Genomic DNA, 18,883 nt, shown 5'->3' with positions numbered 1-18,883 from the left:
CCACCCGCAGGTTCGGGGCCGCCCGGGACCCTCCCGCGCCTGTGGCCCCCCCGCCCGGGATCGGGCCCCGCTGCGCCCCCCGCGGCCCTGCCCCGCTCAGCTCATGGGGACCCCCGGCCTGCCCCGGCCTTGACCGCGGCCCTCCCCGCCGACCCTGGCCTGCAGCTCCCGCGGGCCCCCGCCTGGCCCGGCTCCAGGCCGGCCGCGGTGCCCGCCTGACCCCGCCGCCCTCCCGCCCCCGCCGCTTCCCGGCAGAGCGGGCCCGGCCGCACCGGCACCATGGTGGCCCTGGGCACCCTCCTGCTCCTCGGCCTGCTCCTCATGGCCCCGCCGGGGCTGGGGCGGGGGCCGGGGCGGCGGCTGCCCCCTCCCCAAAGCCCGTTGGAGAAGGTGGCGGCTCAGGCGGAGCTCAGCCTCCCCCAGGTGAGGGGCCGGGGCCGGGCGGGTCTGTGGGCACCCGTCCGTGCCCCCCCGGCGAGGCTGGGGCCACAGCTTGGGGCCGCAGGGAGGCAGCGGGGGCTGCAGCCCGGCCCGCTGTGTGTCCCCCTCCAGCTCTGACCCCGCAGTGTCCCCCCGGCCCGCAGCGTCCCCCCCTCCAGAGCTGCCCCCGCAGCCTGTCCCCCGGCCTGAGCCCCCTCCTGTGCCCCCGCACCCCGGCCAGGGGTCACTCGCAGGAGCGGGAGCCCAGCTCGGCCCCCGAGCACTGCCCGCAGAGCTGCCCCACGAGGCGGGTGCGGGGGCCAAGGCCTTGCCAGGGACCCCCGTCCTGGCCAGCCGCCGTCCAGCCGGACCCCCGGCTCCCACAGCCACCTCCGTGCTCAGCTCCGGGGCTGGTGCAGCCGTTCCCGGTTTTGGCTTCGGCACTCGCTTCCCCCCACGGTGCTGGCGACGGCCGCCAGCCGAGGCTCAGGTTGAGCTTGGGGCTCTGCTGGGGGGTCCAGACCGGGGCTGCAGCCTCTGGGCATGGGAGCGGGGTGCTTGCCCACCACACAGCTGCGCTGGGGCACTCGCAGCCTCCCTGGCAGTGTGGGGTGGGGGGGATGCCTTGGGCACCCCATCTCCGCAGCCCCACTGCTCCAGTCTGTCCCCGTGCCAGGCTCCTGTCTCTCCTGCTCCACCCCACTGGCTTCTGAACAAGGGCAGTTGTGCCCCATGGGCACACCAAGGGGGCAAGCTGTGGGCAGAGGTGCCAAGCGAGGGGAGACAGCATGGAAGAAGGGTGCTCGGGGTGGTGGGTGCTCAGGGCAGCAGGATGGTGGCACCCCGGGGTGGTGACCTGGCAGACGGTGCCACCCTCATGCCATGCAGCTTGCAGGGAGATGGTTCCTGGTCGGCATGGCCTCCCGCTGCAGCTACCTGGCAGAGCACAGCCACCGGCTGGAGGCCACGGCGGTGACGGTGACCGTCCCGGATGGGCAGAGCCTGGCCATCAGCACTTTCAGGAAGCTGTGAGTGACGCCGGCCACTGGGGCCGCAGGCAGGGACAGGGACGCTGCAGGCAGGTCAGAGCAGGGCTGGTGCCCTGGGATGGGGACAAGGGATGCTGGATGGGAAGGGGACGCTGCAGGCAGGTCAGAGCAGGACCAGTGCCCTGAGATGGGGACGGGGGACACTGGGTGGGACGGGGGACGCTGGCTGAGACGAGGATGCTGCAGGCAGGTCAGAGCAGGGCCAGTGCCCTGAGGTGGGGACAGGGGACGCTGGGTGGGACAGGGGATGCTGGATGAGACGGGGACACTGCAGGCAGGTCAGAGCAGGACCAGTGCCCTGAGATGGGGACGGGGGACGCTGGGTGGGACGGGGGACGCTGGCTGAGACGAGGATGCTGCAGGCAGGTCAGAGCAGGGCCAGTGCCCTGAGGTGGGGACAGGGGACGCTGGGTGGGACAGGGGATGCTGGATGAGACGGGGACACTGCAGGCAGGTCAGAGCAGGACCAGTGCCCTGAGGTGGGGACGGGGGACGCTGGGTGGGACGGGGGACGCTGGCTGAGACGAGGATGCTGCAGGCAGGTCAGAGCAGGGCCAGTGCCCTGAGATGAGGATGGGGGACGCTGGGTGGGACGGGGGATGCTGGCAGGGACAGAGACGCTGCAGGCAGGTCAGAGCAGGGCCAGCGCCCTGGGACAGGAACACTGGGTGAGACAGGGACGCTGCAGACAGGTCAGTGCAGGACCAGTACCCCAGCCACAGGCTCCAAGGAGGAGAGAGCTGCCTCAGAGCAAAGGCTGGGTGGGATGTCCTCTGGGATGTTCTGTGGCAGAAGCCCTGGCCACAGCAGGGCTGGCACCCTGCCACCCGCACAGCCACCAGCCCGGGGTAGGCTTGGGCTGCCCAGGCTGGGCAGGGTGGGGGGCAGCCAGGCTGGGGAAACTGAGGCACCGATCAGGCACGTGGTTGCTCCATGACTGCCCAGCTAGGGACTGGCTCTCGGGACCACCCCAGTGGCAGCATGGCTGAGGAGGGGGGGCCTTTAGCGAATCCATGGTTGCTTCCCCCTGGCCCCGGGGGATCTGAGGGGCTGAGCCAGGCTCAGAGCTGCAGGGAGGGGGTAAGGACCCCTCGGGTTCAGCAGGTTTTCAGGCTCTGTGTCTCTCCCTTTGTCTCCACGGGGCTCTGGGACATCCCTTCACAGCATCTCCCTGGGGAGAAAATAAAGTCCCAAGAAAACAGGTTCTGTGTGTGCCCTGGCAAGCGGGGCGGGCAGGGACCTGGGCTGGATCCTCCCCAGCCTGTGCTGACAACCTCCTCCTCTTCCCGTACAGGGACGGGATATGCTGGGAAATCAGACAGCGCTACCTCCCTGCCAAGGCCCACGGACACTTCCTCCTGAAGGGTGAGGGAGGCCGGGCTGGGGTGGCAGGGGGGCTGCAGGTACTGCGGAGCTGGAGCCCCCACTCCTGCTCTTGGCAGGGCTTTGGTACCAGTGTCCTCCCTCCCAGTGCCCTCCCAGTATCCCACCTCTGGGGTCTCTGCCGGGTGCCATCCCAGGCAGTGCTGCGGACTAGTGCCTCCTGGTGCGGAACGGCACCCTGTGGCGCTGCACCCAATCTGCCCCTGATTTTCACCCCTTGTACACCCTGCTCATGGTGAAAGGAGGCCCCTGGATGGTGCCAGGGCTAACCAGGGTTAACCGGGACTAACTGGGCTGTCCTCTGTCGTTCCCAGGCCGTGGCTATGGCAGCAAGGTGGACGTGGTGGTGGGTGAGACAGACCACAGCAGTTACGCTATCCTCTATTACCAGAAGGGCCGGAGCATCTCCGTCAAGCTCTATGGTGGGTTGGTGCTCAGGGGCTTGTGGCGGATGAAGGACGGGGCGGCAGAGGGGTGGGAAACCCATGGTGGGCTCAGGGGATGCCCGACGGAGCCCTGGAGCACCCAGAGGCAGAGATGGGGTCTCCCTGAGTGTCCTGGTGCCCAGATAGAGAGTTTTGTCCCCAAACGCTGTGTGGGGTGAAGCCAGTAGCCAGCTTCTCTGAGCTGAAAGACCCCTTGGCCCTGAGCTTTGCCACAGGGGACACGGGGGGCTTTGGGGCAGAGCTCGAGGCCACTGATGGCATCTCCCTCCCTGCGCAGGACGGACCAGCCGGGTCAGCGACGCCGTTGTGGACAAGTTTGAGCAGCGCGTCAGGGCTGTGGGCCTAAGCGAAGACGTGACCTACTACTTCCCCATATACGGTGGGTGGCACACGGTCCCCTGGGAGCAGGGGGCACCCGCGGCGAGGGCTGTGCCCAGGAGGGGCCCGGTAGTGGGGGCTGGGGACTGTCCCCTCCAGCATGGGGAGGGGGAGGCACATCCACATGGGTTTGAGCAGCTTGTGACCCCATGGCACCCACAGTAGGGCCACATCTGGGGTCCCCGTGCTGCGGCCACCCCAGGGACAACGGTGCAAGGTGCAAGGACTGGGCTGTGTCCCACACTGTCCCTGGGGTGCAGGGCCAGGGGGTCCTGAGCGCCCAGGCAGTGTGACCGCTCCAGGTTCTCTCTCTTGCAGGGTTTTGCGACTCCGCAGATGAGTTTCACATCCTCGATGGTGAGCTGCGGATCCTGGGCGATGCACTGGGTTCCCCCACGTGCCAGGCTTGGCCCCACGCTGGGCACCACATGGGTTCTCCGTGACCTGGCTGTGGGCTGGGCATGTCAGGCTGGATCCACACTGCACCACGGCTGTGTGGTCCCGCCCCAGGAGCGCAGGGGGGCTGGTCTGGCATGGGGGGTCCATGCCAGACCATCCCCCAGGACATGGTCCCTCCATGCCCTTGTGTAGGGCAAGGAGGTGGCAGACCATCACCCAGGATGGGCATCAGATGCACCCTGGCAAAGCAAAGCCCCGTTCACCCCTCGCATGGGTCAGGCTGGGCTTAGTGGGGTCTATATTGGTGTTTCCTGGGGTGAGGGCTGGTTTGGGACACCCCAGGGTGAGGGCTGGGGTCCCTGGGGACAGCTCCATCACTTGTCGTTGGTGCTTGGGGAGGCAGAGGTGGGTCTCCAGCCCTGGCGTTGGGCTCTGACATCTCCCCAGCCCCTCAGCACTTCTCTTTCCCTTCCAGAAACGAAGCCGTAGGTGCAGATGGTGTTACCAGGAGGTCCCCAGAGTTCAGCCCTCGCCTCATCCAGCCACCCGCAGCCATGCAGGACCAAGCCAGGGTTTGGCCAGACCCCCCTGCAGCTCCACAGGTCTGGAGCCACCCCCAGGGCTCCCTGGCTCCTCTAGCTGCACTGATTGCTCTGCCTGTCCTTGTCCTGTACCCCTGCAGCTTTGTGTCACCCCTCCGCTCTGCACCCTGGTGCCCTCCAGCAGCCAGTGACACCCCAATAAATGCCTCAGAGAAGGGTCTGTGTCCAGGCAAGTCACCCCTCGGTCTGCCCCAGCAAGGCCAGCGCTGCCTCCACCCCTGGACTTCTGGTGCCCTGGCACTGTGCTCCTGCCCCGGTGGGGTGCTGGGGAGCACTGGGGGCCATGCAGTGCCCTCCAAGCAGCCCCTTTGTCCTCTCCCCAACCATGGGACACTGAGGCAGGAATCGTGGCAGTTCCCATGCTGTAGTGCACGTGAGTCTGGCTGGTGAGTGAGAGAAAGCCCCGAGCGCCCAGCACAGTGTGGGGAAAAGCACCGTGCCTGGTACCATGGGGCTGCACAGGTTTGGGGGGCGCTGAGGACCGGCGCAGCATCAGCCCTTCTCCTGGGACAAGCCAGGAGATCCCTCAGGGACCCCAGAGGAGGAAACCTCAGCACCGCAGTGGTCCTGCTGGTCCCCAGGGCCTCCAAGGCAGTGAAACACGCCATCCCCCTGTCCCAGACCTGCAGATGGTGTTCCCCGAGGAGCTGCTGCCTGGGCCAGACCTCTGCCTGCCAGGGCTTCCCAAAGCCTGCCTGCACAGCCAGCAGCCGGCTGGAGAGCCAGCCAAGGGACGTCCTTTGCATGCTCTGAGCATGCTGCGGGGACTATGGGGGCTGCGGGGGCTTGGACGGGGGGTACAACCAGGGTAGAGGAGCTGCAGCCCCAGGGTTAGCACTGCAGAACCCCTCTCCCCTGCACATCCAGCCTGGCTGGGGCTGTCCCGCCACGTGCTTGGGCCGGGGAGTTTTGGGCGAGTGGTGCCAATTCCCTGGCGCAGGCTGGGCGGTGGGAGGGGATGGGGAGCAGCCCCCAGCAGCAGGCTGGTGCGGTGCCCCGGCCACCCCGCAGCCCGCGGGGCGGGGAGCAGCCCTCTGCCCCCAGCGCCGGTGTTTTGCAATCTTGGCGAAAACTGGTAACACATGTTGTTTATCAGAGACTTATGTAAGGGACCGCCACATGACTCACCCGAAGCCAGGCCCTGTCCCCGCTGCCCATGTGCAGGGCAGTTGTGTCCGGCCACGCTTGCAGACCCCCCGGGCCGCCCAGTTGGGTCTGGCAGGGTCGGGGTGTTATGGATCCGGCTCACTTTCTGTCCTGCACCCACCTGAATCCCAGAAGTAGCTGCACTGTGGTGGAGCCGTGGCAGGATGATGGGAGCCGAGGGGAGAGCCTTGCCCTCCCGCCCTGGGAAGCTGGGCTGGTCCCCAAGGACCACCCCCCAGCACCCTGCATCCCAGCTCAGCCCAGCCCACGTTTATCTGGCATGAACCCATTTCTGGGGTGCAAATACTCGGATTGTGCCTAAGGGTCTGTGCCCAGGCACCGCGGTGATCCATAGCCTGGGTACCTCCATCCTGCCTGTGCCCTCCAGCCCCGGCAGCAGGCTCAGCCTGCCCCACGCCACCACGGGTGCCCCTGTGTGCCCCCACATGCCCCCACGCTCCTGAGCTTTGCTACCCAGCTCTTTGGGCTGGCCCCCCGCTTTGCCACCGCCGAGAGCTGGGAGAGCAGGCATCTCCTGGGCACCCCCTCCTGCTGCTGGGCAGGGCAGAGAGCTGGGGACGCCAGGCAGTGGGGTGGCTTTGTGTCCCTACCCCAGCACAGAACCACAGGGACACCCATGGGTGCTCTGTGCCTCGGATGCCCAATGGAGGGAGCTCCTCCCAGCACCCTGCACCCTGTGGGTGGGCTCAGACAGGGGCTGAGCCCCCAGCCCAGCATGTAGGGGGGCCCCAGCCAGGCTCTCGTGATGCTCGGTCCTGCTCAGCTCAGCTTTTGTTTTGTTTTCATAAATCCGTGGAGCTGGGGCCAGCCCGGCCCCTGGCGCATGGTGTGCAGGGGCAAGCCGGGCTCGCAGCTGGGCGCGGGGAAGGGAATGTGCTGGGGCAGGCGGGCAGGGTGGGCTGCCAGAGGAAAAAAGCAGCTGTTGTGAAAACACGCTCCTTACGTAAAGTGCCTTGGCAGGGCCGTGCCGTGGGGAGAGCCACCGGGCTGATGCTTTGCCCGACACGGCCAGCGCTGCCCAAACCGTGCCAGACCCGTGGGTGCTGCTGCTGACACCCAGTGTTCCTCCCCAGCCCTCACCCTGTGAGTGCTCAGGGTGTCCCCAAATCAAGGGGGGGGGCGGGGGGGGGCAGCTCAGCGCCTGCTGGTGACTCCAAACCAAGGGGGAGGGCGTCTCCCAGCCCCTCCTGGCAAAGGGTGCAGGGTGACGGCGGGGGTGTGTGTGAAGCACTGGGGGTCCATCTGGCTGTGCACTGGTCCCCAGGGAGCTGGGCATCGGGGCTGTCCGAGGCTGGGATCTGGCTCTCCCGCAACACCCCAAGCCCCCCAGCTCACCATCGGGCTGCGCCTCGGCGGGACTCACCCCAGCGGACGGTGGGACCAGCCAAGATGCTTCCTGGGGTGATGCAGGGACTTGGGTCAGGGCAAGGCAGGGAGTCCTGCAGGAGCACCCAAAGGTGCCCACGAGTCCCATGGGTTGGATCAGGACCTGGCAGGCACTTGACATTCCCTCCACCTCACTTGGGCCCCTCTCTGAGTCTGAGTGAGGTCATCCTGCAACCATGGGGCAGCCAGCAAGCCCTGGCCCCGGCCCTGGCCCCCTGCCCGTGCCTGTGGGCAGCCCAGGCCACCCGCACCGGCCCCGGGCTCTGCAGCGCTGGGGGCAGGGACAGCCGGCACGCTGGCTGCAAGCTGTATTTTTGCTGCAGAGCAGTTTGGCACCCCGAAGCAAACATGTCATATCAACAGGAGGGGAAACATTTGCAGGTTCCCCCGCCTGCCCTTTGGCTTCGACGCTCGCCCCTGCTCTTGCTTGCATAACGGCACGGGGAGGGGGGGGAGGCAGGGCTGGCCCCCCTGGGGCCACCGCACAGCCTGCCCATAAATAGGGGCTTGCCTGACTCTGTGGCACTGCAGCACTCTGCCTGCTCCTCTCGCTCAGCTCGGCTCGGCTCGGCTCAGCTCGGCTCGGCTCGGCAGGAGAGATGCACACCACGCTGCTTGGCATCCTGGGGCTGGCCCTGCTCGTGGCACTGCACGCGCAGGACAGCGTTCCCGTGCAAACCGACTTCCAGGAGGACAAGGTGACCCAGCCGGCATCACTTGTGTGGGGGTTCGGGGTGTTTTGGGGGGATCCTCTCCCTGAAAATGTGCGGAGATGGTGTTGGAGGTGGATTTGGGGCCAGGCTGGCCCCGGCACTGGGAGGGGCAGGGTTTTTCTCCGTTCCTGGGGAGCCCCCGGGGCCTGGGTTTGGCGGCTCCAGAGGGGATACAGGATCCAGGCTCCAGCCTGTGGGGCAGGACTGAAGAGTTGTGGGGCTGGGCTGTCTGCTGTGCTGTGGGGTGGGTGTAGATGCGTGGGGATTTTATAGGGGGGACTTAGAAAAGCAAGCTCAGTTTAACAGGCAGTACAGAGATGGGCCATGAACCCCTCTCCCCAACATGGACCCCATCCACCCCTAACCCAGGGTCCCAAAAAAACAAGGGCTTCTATGCTGGGGGGTCCCATGCACCCCTCTGCCTCTCCCAGCCCCCGGGTGCTGGCACGCTCAGGGTGCTTGCACTCCCCTTCCTCCTCCCATCATGGGCAGGACCCAGAGCAGTACAGCCCCAACCCTGCTGCACGTTGGGGGGCCTGGCCCCACAGCCCTGGGGTGCCACCGAGCCGGGGCAGGGGCCACACTGCCTGCTCCTCCAGGGACCCTCCAGAGGAGTCCTGGGGGACACAGCCACTCCAGGGAGGTGACGGCGATGGAGGCACGTCCTGCAAGGATGGGGGTCTGGCACGTCCTGCAAGGGTGGTCCCAGCACAGCCCATCTCCAAGGCTGACATCTCCCCTCAGGGTGCACTGAGCCAGTGGCCCCAGGGACCAGACTGGGACGAGCCATGCTGGTCCTGGGATCCTGACCCCTCCTCATGACCCTGGACGGATGCAAATGGCATCTCAGAGCTAGGCAGTCCCGTCACACCCTCCCTGGGCTTGGCATGAAGTGGAAGGAAACACCCCGAATACCGGGCAACGAAGAGCATGTCATAAACCAGGGCCCTCCTGGCCACTGGGTTTTGTGGGCGCCAAGAGCTATAGCAGCTCCCTGGGGGACGAGGACCCCAGGACGCCGTCCTGCCGTGGGGCACAGGCTGGCAGGGGAGGGGGACATGGCCTGGGCTGACGCTGGTGGGCAGCCGGGGGGCGAGACGGGGGTCTCTGCCCGGCTGGCACTGAGCGGAGGTTGTGTGCAGCTCACGGGGAGGTGGTACAGCATCGGCCTGGCCTCCAACTCCAACTGGTTCAAGGAGAAGAAGCACCTGATGAAGATGTGCACCACGGTCATCTCCGCCACCGCAGATGGGAACCTGGAAGTCACCTCCACCTACCCCAAGTATGGGCATGGGGAGCGGGTGGGTGAGCAGGGGGTGCTCCCGGATGGTGCCATACCTGGGGCTATGTGTGGGCTGGAGCATCCCCCCTGGCCTCTCTGACGTCCTCGTGCTGCACTCCCCAGGGGTGACCAGTGTGAGAAGAGGAACAGCCTTTACACCAAGACAGAGCAGCCGGGGCGGTTCAGCTACACCAGCCCGCGTGAGTGCCCAGTTCCCAGCCCGTCCTGTGGGGCAGCCCCTGACGTGCCCCCAGCTCCCAACCTGGCCCCGCTGCCCCTGTCCCTGCTCCTGCTCTCATCGGAGTGCCTCGGGGCCAGCTCGGTGCCCGGGGCTGAGCTGTGCCCTCCCCGTCCCCTGCAGGCTGGGGCAGCAAGCATGACATCCGTGTGGTGGAAACCAACTACGAGGAGTACGCCTTGGTGGCCACCCAGATCTCCAAGAGCACTGGCTCCTCCACCATGGTGCTGCTCTACAGTACGTCTGCCCCGGGACCCCCGTGCCACCCACCCCCCCACCCCCCAGGACCCCCCGGGACGTCCATGGTGGGGGATCTTTCCCACCGGAGAAGGGCAGCATCATCGCCCAGGCTGGGGTGACTCGTGGGATGGCTGGGTCAGGACCCCCTTCCCGGGGAACCTGTCCCTTGCTGGGCTGCCCGCACCCCAGGGCAGCATGACCCCTCACTGGGGGGGTGCGGGGGGGGCTGCCTCTCACACTGCTCTCGGCTGCAGGCCGGACGAAGGAACTCAGTCCCGAGCGCTTGGAGAGGTTCACCCAGTTCTCCAGGGAGCAGGGCCTGACGGATGAAGAGATCCTCATCCTGCCCCGGACAGGTGAGAGGCTGGAGGGGCAGGGGGGTGGCAGGGGCAGGGGTGAGGTACCCCGGGGGGTTGAGAGGGAGGACACCCTCCTGCCTTCTCCCCGCCTCCCTGCGGGCACAGGGCACAGCCATGGGGTGCCGCTGGGCAGAGCCCCAGGCGCGGTCCCTTGGGGGGGTCAGCAGCCCCCCAGCCCCTGGAGGAGCTGATCTCTACTTTTCTTCCTCCTGCAGACAAATGCATGGCAGACGCTGCCTAGGTGAGTCCTGCCTGCGCTGGGGCTCAGACCAGCCCTGCGGGGGGGTACGGGGGTTGCTCAGAGACGCTCCACCCCAGAGCCCCCATCCCCTTCCCAGTCCCCCCAGGCTGTTCCTCTCACCGGGGTCCCCCTTACCCCTGGCAAGGATCTCCCACCCCGTCCCCACGGGGTAACACTTTTGTTGCCCCAGGCCCTGGGTGATGGGTGCCTACCCACTCGGCGTGGGGCTGGCACAGCCGATGTCCCCCCATGGGTCCCCCTGTCTTCCCCAGCTCAGCCGCGCTCCTCCTGTCCCATCTCTTCCAGGCAGACCCACCAGCTGCTGCCAGCCCGAGCCCCGAGAGCGCCGCGAGCCAGTGGCCGCCCTGTCCCGTCCCGTCCCCAGCGCACCCCCAGCACTGCAGCAGCCTTCGCTCCGTGGCTTCGCACCCCACACCTGTAACCCCGTCCCCATTAAAGCCCGTATAAAACCAGCCCCCCCGCCCTTGTCTGCTGGGTTGTTGTAGGGGGAGCCCCAGTGGGGCGATGGGGGGGGGAAGCACGGCCGGTGGCGGTGGGCTGGGGCTGGTGCCAGCGGTCAGGCCGCTGGGGTAGGACCCTGCGTGCACTTGCAACCCCATGCCACGGTGCTGTCTGGCCACCAAAGCTGCCCCGTCCAGGGAGAAGGGGTCCCCAGGGCTGGGACCCTCTGAGAGCATCCGCTCCCATCTGCCCCCTCGGGCACCATGGGCGACTCCAGCCTCGCTGCCTCAGTTTCCCTGCCAGAGAGCAGGCTGGCGGCATGGGGATGGGGCGATGGGCAATTGTGTGTGGGGTCTCTCCAAAAACGTGGGGGCAGGATAGACATGAACCAGAGCGACGATTGTGAGTGTTGGATGTGGCTCAGCCCCAGCCGCCCGCCTGCTCTCCATGCCATGAGCCTGGACCCTCTCCAGGAGTGGGGTCTGTGCCCACTGCCAGCAGCCTGGGAAGCCGCAACCCCTTCTGAAGGGCACTGGCCTGTGGCTCAACCCTGGGATAAAACACTGGCCCAGCCATCCTCCTCCTTGAGGCAGGATCCGTCCCGGCACTGCCAGACCCTGGGGCCAGCAGGCAACAGCCAAGAGTGGGGCACTGGGGGCACCCTCATCCCCCTCCCCAGACACAGCACCGGGCACGGGGCATCACCCAGTCCCTGACGTGCCCTGGGCTGGGTCTCACACAAGGCTGCATTCATTCGGGACTGGGCAATTAGAGGGGGAAGGGGCCAACGCTGTCACCTAACACGGGTACAAGTTATCCCTGCGCTTGTGTAACCTGTTGCATAAAGCAGGGGCGGGCAGGGGGTGCTGCCAGCGGCAGGGGCTATAAAGGTGGGTGCGGGAAGAGGCAGGTCCGTGCAGCCTCTCCTGCCCACATCCAGCCCCCAGAGCAAGGATGACGGCGGTGCTGCCCAGCCTGGCGCTGGCCCTGCTCTGCCTGCTGCAGGCAAGGGCTGAGGTTCCCGTGCAGCCGGGCTTCAACGCTGAGAAGGTAACGGCACAGGGTGCCCACGCAGCCAGTCCTGCCTGGGGCAGGGTGCTCCTGCTGCACCCCTGGGCATGGCTGGGCACCCCCGGGCACCCCCAGGTCCTGGCCCTGGGCTGGCACCAGGGCAGCTGCCAGAGGAGCGTGGATGCGTGTGCGAAATTGGGTTAACTCTGGCCAGCTCCTGCCTGCTGAGGCCAGACCCAGCGGTGGCCCCTCTGCAGGGACACGAACACCCAAGGGGCCGTGATGCCCCTGAGCGTGCAGCGCTTCCCCAAGGAACATGGGCCAGATGCTGTGCCCAGCCTCCTGGCATGAGGCAGGCCAGGGTGTTCTGCACGCAGGCGGGTGGCAGGTCCCCATGTTAGGCTGGCTGGTCCCCACAGAGGGTGGCAGGTCCCCACAGAGGGTGCCAGGTCACCCACTGCAGGCTGGCAGGTTCCTACAATGGGCTGTCAGGTCCCCCATGGTGGGTGGCAGGTCCTCCACCATAGGCTGGCAGGTGCCCACAGAGGGTGGCAAGTCCCCACAGAGGGTGGCAGGTCCCCACAGAGGGTGGTAGGTCCCCCACCGCAGGCTGGCAGGTCCCGCATGGTGGGTGGCAGGTCCCCCTGGACAGTGGCAGGTCCCCATGGCTTTCCCAAACCCCACTGGTGATGTCCTGCTGCAGTTTGCAGGGACGTGGCATGTCGCAGCTGCCGTTTCCAACTGCTCCGTGTTCCTGAAGATGAAGGATGGGATGAAGTCATCCATCGCTGCCATCAGCTTCACGCCGGAGGGAAACCTGGCTATGAAGCTTGTCTGGCCCCTGTGAGTGCCCATCCTGCTCGCTGTGTCCCTCTGGGGCCAGGGGACCCCCCACCCCACCAAGGCGGCTGGGTGAGGAGCATCCTCCCGCAGACCTGCTGCCCCGTGGCGCTCGGTCCTACCTGCGCCCTGGCACGTCCCCGGGGCAGGCTGGGCTCCCCCCGACCCGCCACCCCGCTGCCCTCTCACGTGGCGTCCAGCTGCGTTTGCTGTTTCTATTTTCCCTTTCCAGGCTGGACAGATGCCAAGAGTTTGAGCTGCTCTTCCAGCAAAGCGGGCAGGCAGGACACTACGTGGGTACGTGTGGGCAGGGGGGATCGGAGCCACAGACACCCTGAAATGGAGGGTGGGCATCACCGGTCCCCTGTGCCGGGGGAGCAGCGGGAAGCGGATTTGGCCCCTCTGCCTCCATTGCTTGGCGAGAGGTCATGCTGCGGGTGGGCACGTGGCTCCGCCGGGTCGCACAGGGGTTCCCTTCTCATATCCCTCCTCGGGCAAATCCAGGGCTCGGGCCCTGAGCCGTGAGCCCTGGTGGGGGCTGCGGAGGTGCCCGGGCTGTGCCACGTTGCCTGACCGGGCACCGTCTGGGGTCCTTTAGCAGCACAAGAGAAGAGGGACCTGTGTGTGATGGAGACGGACTACAGCCACTACGCTATCGTGCACGAGTTCCAGGAGAACGGGCCGGAGCCCAGCACCGCGCTGCAGCTCCTCAGTGGGTGTTGGGAGTGGGGATGGCACCCGCAGCTCCCCGGGGAGGGATACGGGCACTGGTGGGGGGGCAGGGGCTGGGCTTCCCACTGCCGCCTGGGGCCACCACGTCAGCACCCAATGTGCTGGCACCCAGGGAATTCGTTTTGGGTTAAATGAAACCTTGCACCAAAAATATCCCCAGCTGATTGCGGTTTGAACTGAAGCCCCCCTGCAGTGTCCCAGTCCAGCTGTGGACCCCCAGCCCCATCAGCTGCCTCGTACCACCCCAGGTGGGTGGTTTGCTCATCCCAAGGGGCTTGTGCCCCTTTGCTGCCAGCCTAGGGCAGCCGTGGGGCACCCAGTGTCCACCCTGTACCTCCATGGCTTCGCCTTTGCCCTTCCCTGGGGTCCCATCCACTGGCCTGCGGGAGCCAGACCCCCGGTGTGCGGCTTGCTGCTGGGTCCCCCCGCACTCACCAGCCCCCACTTTGGGTGTCTGGCTGCAGCGAGGGAGCAGGACGTGAGCCCCCAGCTCCTGCAGAAGTTCAAAGAGCTCATCCCCACCGTGGGCCTGACCAAGGACATGCTGGCCATCCTGCCCAAGTCGGGTGAGTGCCAGGAAGGTGCGGGGTGGCACGCATGACCCCTCTGCATGGGGATGCTGCGTGGGGGCTCAGGGCACTGCCCGTGGCATGCTCACCACTCTCTTTGCTTTTCAACAGATCAGTGCACCAAGGCCATCAGGTGAGCGTGGCCGGGGGAAGCCGAGTCTCCCTCCCAGCATGGCCTGGGTTGAGCAGGGACTCACAGCCCCCCCGGGGAGCCCTCCGCCTGCCTCAGGGCTCTGCGTCACCTCTGCTTTCCCCTGCTCTAACCGCTCGTCTGTCTGTCCTGCCTCCCTACAGCTGAAAGGGCCAACGCCAGGGCTGTGTGTCCTCCAGACCTGGTGGAAACCAGGCTCTGCTCCCCCCTCCATCCTGCCCCTTCCCACCCTCCCCAGCCGGGCTCTGCTGGACCCGTTGCCCCACACCAGGATCACACCTCGCCCTTCTAAATAAATAGGTGCAGAAGCTGCCCCAGAGCCTGGTGTTTTTGTTGGCAGGAGCAGGGGTACTGTCAGGGTCCCCAGGCAGCCTGAGCCCAGCGGTCCTGGATCCGACCCTTCCTCTCAGCACCCCAGGGGCGTTGGGAGCTTCTTTGCTGCGTTGTTGCAGCACCCAGTGTGGGGAGGATGGGAACAGAGGGTGGGGAAAATGCAGCGGGGCAACTGCCGGGGGTGCGGGCAGGGGAGAATTGAGCTGGGATGAACAGGGGTTCGCGCAGCTGGGCTGGGTGGGCAGCAGGTCTGGGCAGGCAGGGTTAAGCAGCCAGGCTGCCCAGCCCTGCCTGCACGGGCTCTGGCTCCCGGCAGGCAGCTTGTCCCCAGGACACCCCATTCCCTTCTCAGTCCCCCGCTGGGGCCACCCAGGAAGGAGTGGGGCTGCGCCACGGCTGCCCAGGGTAAAAGCAAGGCAGGACTGCGCTGCCCATGCCTGTCTCCCATCCCCCTTGGTACCCCCATCTGCCCACTGACCAAGGTAGGACCATGCTGCCATGAGCCCCAAGGGCAGCATCCATCCACCTCCTGCAGAGCGGAGGCAGCCCCTGGTCCCCCCCACTGCCCTCCTGCCCCAGAGCGGGGGTCCCTCAGTGCCCAGCCAGGCACAGGGCTGCGAGGAAACTGCACAGACCCTTTTGGGGTTGTGACCCCAGGAGCTTATCAGAGCCAGGGCACAGGGGACATCACACCCTGGGAAGGAGGGGACACACTCCCACAGGGACATGAACCCCTTCTTCCGCCTGCCCCGCTCTGGGTGCATCCCGCTTTGTGGACCCTGCGTGCCCCAGGGTGGGTGGGTGAGCCTGGGCAGGCACCGTGGGGTCAGATCATGCCGGCGGTATGCGGGCGTCCAGGTTTGGGCACGATCCCAGCAGCAGCCTCGGGGCAGATGCCAGCCTGGCCAGAGGGATGGGTCACCGAGCCCCTTCGTGACGGGTCACTGAATGACGGTGCTGCCATGGCCCATGCCGGGAAGGACCTCCCCGCTCCTCCCAGCAGCCCTCTGCCAGCCAGCTGGGAAACAAAAACTCTTTGTTCTTTCACAAGCGACTAAAGAAACCGGGAAAATCCTAAATTTCAGCGCTGGTGCAACAGCTCCTGCAACCCCACTTCTCAGACCCTTCCAGGGGCTTGCAGGCACTTCCCTTCTTCTGCAAGACAGGAAGCTGTTTACACCAGGGTGACTTCAGCCCTTCGAACCACCAGCTCGCCCAAGCCAAAACCAGCAGCGTTATGCGTGCAGCTGGGCACGCAGTAGCACCGGGGTGGGCAGAGGGCGGGGAGGGCACCGCGCTATAAAGCCGGCAGCCCCGGCACCACTCTCCATCCCACTGGCGAAGCCGGAGGAGGCTGCGGCGAGATGAGGACCGTGGGGCTGAGCCTGGGGCTGGCCCTGCTCTGCTTGCTGCGTGCGGAGGCTGAGGACCTTGGGGCTGCGGGGCTGGACAAGAGCAAGGTGATCTGCAGCAACCCGGGGAAGGGAAGGTGGGAGCGTGGTCTCCGGTCACCAGGGTGGGTACTGGAGAGGTGTTTCGGTACTGGGGGGCAGCTGGGGACCCCGCAGCCGCCGCTGGCTCTGCTGTCACACCCAGGTGAGGGCTCCAGCACAGGTGCCCGAGCAAGGATTTTAGTGCCCTGAGCAGATGCGAGTGTCCCATGGCCTGAGGGTGTCCTGGCTCAGCCCCCGAGGGGGGGCAGCCCCTGCCTGTTCCTCCGGACTCACAGCCCACCCTCTCTGCCAGATTGCAGGGAAATGGTACATCGTTGCTCTGGCCTCCGACTCCGAGAGCTACCTCCAAAAGAAGGATGGGCTGAAGATGGCAATGGCCACCATTGCGGTCCTGGGGGAGGGCGACCTGAAGGTCTCCTTTGCTATTCCCACGTAAGTGCCAAGTGCTTTTCTCCATGGGCTTCACTTTGACCTCCTCCCTGGACCTCCACTGGTGGGTCTCCACCTGGGTGCCTCCACCCAGCACCCACTAAAGACCTGGGCAGGGGGTGAGGCAGGGCCACCAGCCCCGCAGTTTGAAACAGGGGCTTGGGAGAGCTGCATCGTGGGGACCCCTTCTTCAGAGCAGCCCAGGCAGGCTCAGGGCAGCACGAGCCAGGAGCAGTCCCACCACGGAGGCTGAGGCACCCCGCCGCTCCCAGCAGGGATGCAGCAGGATGATAGGGGACCCTACGATTAAAGCTTTCCCAGCAGAACCAGCCTCATGCCACCAGCTCAGAGCATGTCACCCCACTGGGTGATCCTTGGGTGCTGGCATTGCGCCCTGCCAACCCTGGCACCTGTTGCTCCAAGGGTGGCATTTGTACCCCCACTGCCCTGGCCACACCATCCCATCCCTGAACAGCAAGTCCCATGTTTGGGGTAGCGACCCTGGAGGCAGCATCCCCAGGGGAGGGCAAGAGGGGTCACTTTACCCCAGCTGGAACATTCTTCACTGTTTTGCAGCCCGGAGGGATGTAAGAAATCGGAGTCAATCTACAAGCAAACAGGCATCCCAGGGGAATACTACAGCTCTGGTGAGTGGGGGGGAGCCCGGCCCCCGGGATGGGGTGGAGGCACTTCTCATCATCCTTGTCTGAAGCAGCTGGTTGTCCCTGGGGACATGGCCCTCAAGGGTGGCTGTCTGCCTCTCCTGAGGTCCTGGGGTGGGACATCCCTCTGCGGCCAGTCACCAGCCACAGCCCAAGGCTGGTCCATGCCAGGGCTGGTGACCCTCCAGCATGGTGGACCCCCTGCTCCTTCCCTCTGGGAAGCTGCTCTGCGATGAGACAGACACATTCAGGCTGAGCTTAAACCCTGGGAAAAAGCAGGTCATTCTGCCAAGGGGCTGTGGATGGATGTTCCCAAGGGATGCAGCAAAAGTGGTTTCCCACTGTCCCCAGCCCAAGTGTTAGTCTGACACTGGCGGAGCTACTCTGCTGTCTGCAGTGACTATCCCCACACTCTCCTGTGTTCATGTTCCTGTCCCTCTGCTCTGCTGTGATCTGTGGGCTCCCCCAGGCTTTCAGAGGAGCCTTAGCAAGAGGTAAAACCAGGAGCGGGAAACACAGAAGAAATATGCTGGTTGGACCTCACCTCATCCTGATTCACACTCTTACAGTCCTTTTGCAGTGTGGGAGCTCTCAAGAGGAGGTAATTAATTTTTTGCTTTCCTCCACATCCTTTTGCAGACAGAGGCAATAAAATGGCACAGGTGGTGGATACTGACGGCAAGACATACGCAGTTATCTTTGTCTCCAGAGTGAAGGACGGGAAGACCTTGCACATGCTGAGGCTCTACAGTACGTAGCCAGTGGTGGTCTGACTGGGGTGAACAGCTCGGAGGTGTCGGGGTGCTTCAAGGTGTCCCAAGAGGTGGGGAGTCAGGGGGCCTGCAGGAGAGACCCCCTCCTCACTGCTGCCCTCCTGCCAAGACCTCTTGCCTGATGCAGAAGTGGGGCAGGGGAAGGAGCAGCAATTTGGGGCTGGCAGGGGAGGCTGAGGCTCAGGCTTTTGCATCATACTGGGAGTCCATGGCCTTGAGCAAGTCTCTTGGTGAAATGGGGCGAAGAGTGGGGGTCCTGCTGCAAGGTGGGGAGAAACAGTGGGGATGGGAACCAAGAGAGGAGATGCTGTGCTGGTGCCAGGACCTCCACTTCATCTTGTCCCCTGGGAGGGGTGTCTCCTGTGCCTGGCCACCACCGCTCTCCAGGATCTCCACCACTGCCTCCAGCTTTCTCCCAGGGACCGTCATCCATCCCGTCCTCGACTGGGTGCGCTCACCAGCTGCCCAGGAGATGCAGGGACAGGCCACAGCCTGGAGCTAACTCATGTCTTTGCCTTTAGGCAGAACCCGGCAGGTGAGCCCCAAAATCACAGCGCTGTTCAAGAAGCTTGCGAGGCAGAAGAGATTCACTGATGAGATGATCAGGATGCTGCCCAGCCAGGGTGAGCACTGCCCAGCTGGGCACTTGATACGGGGAGCCAGGACGTGCCGGCAGGGACCAGCTCAGCCCATCACTGCCACCACTTTGTGGGCTGAGCTGGCAGGAGAAAGCACTCTGGCTTGACACGTCGCGGCTTTCGCCTTGCTCAAGTTCATTCCTGGGTTGTCTATTTTGGGTGCTAAATGGGACTAGCCAGACCACAGCCCCAGACTCAGCCTTTCTCTTTATTTTCACAGAGGAATGCAGCCTCGCTGAAGCGTAGGTGAGTTGCTGCAGTGCAACATGGTGTTTGCAATGTCCTCAGCTGGAATTGCCCCGCTTGGTGCACCAGCAAGGGTCACCATGAACTCCTTGAATTACTAGGGGAGCCAAGTTGTTCGAACCTGTGCTGGAGCTCGCACCCAGGTAGGACTGTTCCCTTTGGAGCTGTGCAGTGGGGACGCCCAGGGTGCAGCTGCCCAGCAGTGAGCAAGGGCACTTGCACCAAAACTGCTGGTTCAGTGGAGAAATGGCTGCAGAGCTCATCCAGCAGCGAGGACCGG

At 65.5% G+C, this 18,883-nt stretch overlaps 4 protein-coding genes across 4 annotated transcripts; all 4 read left to right on the top strand.

Moving 5' to 3' along the window:
* The first annotated feature begins 279 nt into the window (after window positions 1-279).
* On the top strand, window positions 280-4,588 carry C8G (complement C8 gamma chain). The gene is made up of 7 exons (XM_059829022.1): window positions 280-341; window positions 1,284-1,448; window positions 2,764-2,834; window positions 3,167-3,274; window positions 3,576-3,677; window positions 3,995-4,033; window positions 4,551-4,588. Exons 1-7 carry the CDS (start codon window positions 280-282, stop codon window positions 4,562-4,564), a joined length of 561 nt encoding a protein of 186 aa, XP_059685005.1. The 3' UTR covers window positions 4,565-4,588.
* A 3,241-nt stretch (window positions 4,589-7,829) lies between these two features.
* Window positions 7,830-10,303, top strand: LOC132319092 (lipocalin-like). Its single transcript, XM_059828952.1, has 6 exons — window positions 7,830-7,928; window positions 9,086-9,225; window positions 9,349-9,425; window positions 9,587-9,700; window positions 9,958-10,059; window positions 10,278-10,303. The coding sequence occupies exons 1-6, from the start codon at window positions 7,830-7,832 to the stop codon at window positions 10,301-10,303; spliced, it is 558 nt and encodes a 185-aa protein (XP_059684935.1).
* A 1,416-nt stretch (window positions 10,304-11,719) lies between these two features.
* Window positions 11,720-14,054, top strand: LOC132319112 (lipocalin-15-like). Its single transcript, XM_059829021.1, has 6 exons — window positions 11,720-11,815; window positions 12,480-12,619; window positions 12,849-12,913; window positions 13,215-13,328; window positions 13,813-13,929; window positions 14,029-14,054. Exons 1-6 carry the CDS (start codon window positions 11,720-11,722, stop codon window positions 14,052-14,054), a joined length of 558 nt encoding a protein of 185 aa, XP_059685004.1.
* Window positions 14,055-15,765: 1,711 nt separating this feature from the next.
* Window positions 15,766-18,603, top strand: LCNL1 (lipocalin like 1). Its single transcript, XM_009811314.2, has 6 exons — window positions 15,766-15,861; window positions 16,148-16,287; window positions 16,861-16,931; window positions 17,586-17,696; window positions 18,241-18,342; window positions 18,578-18,603. Exons 1-6 carry the CDS (start codon window positions 15,766-15,768, stop codon window positions 18,601-18,603), a joined length of 546 nt encoding a protein of 181 aa, XP_009809616.1.
* Window positions 18,604-18,883: the final 280 nt, after the last annotated feature.

The sequence above is a fragment of the Gavia stellata genome, chromosome 24, assembly GCF_030936135.1.
Source record: "Gavia stellata isolate bGavSte3 chromosome 24, bGavSte3.hap2, whole genome shotgun sequence".
NCBI lineage: Eukaryota > Metazoa > Chordata > Aves > Gaviiformes > Gaviidae > Gavia > Gavia stellata.
This window is presented reverse-complemented; position numbering and strand designations above follow the sequence as displayed.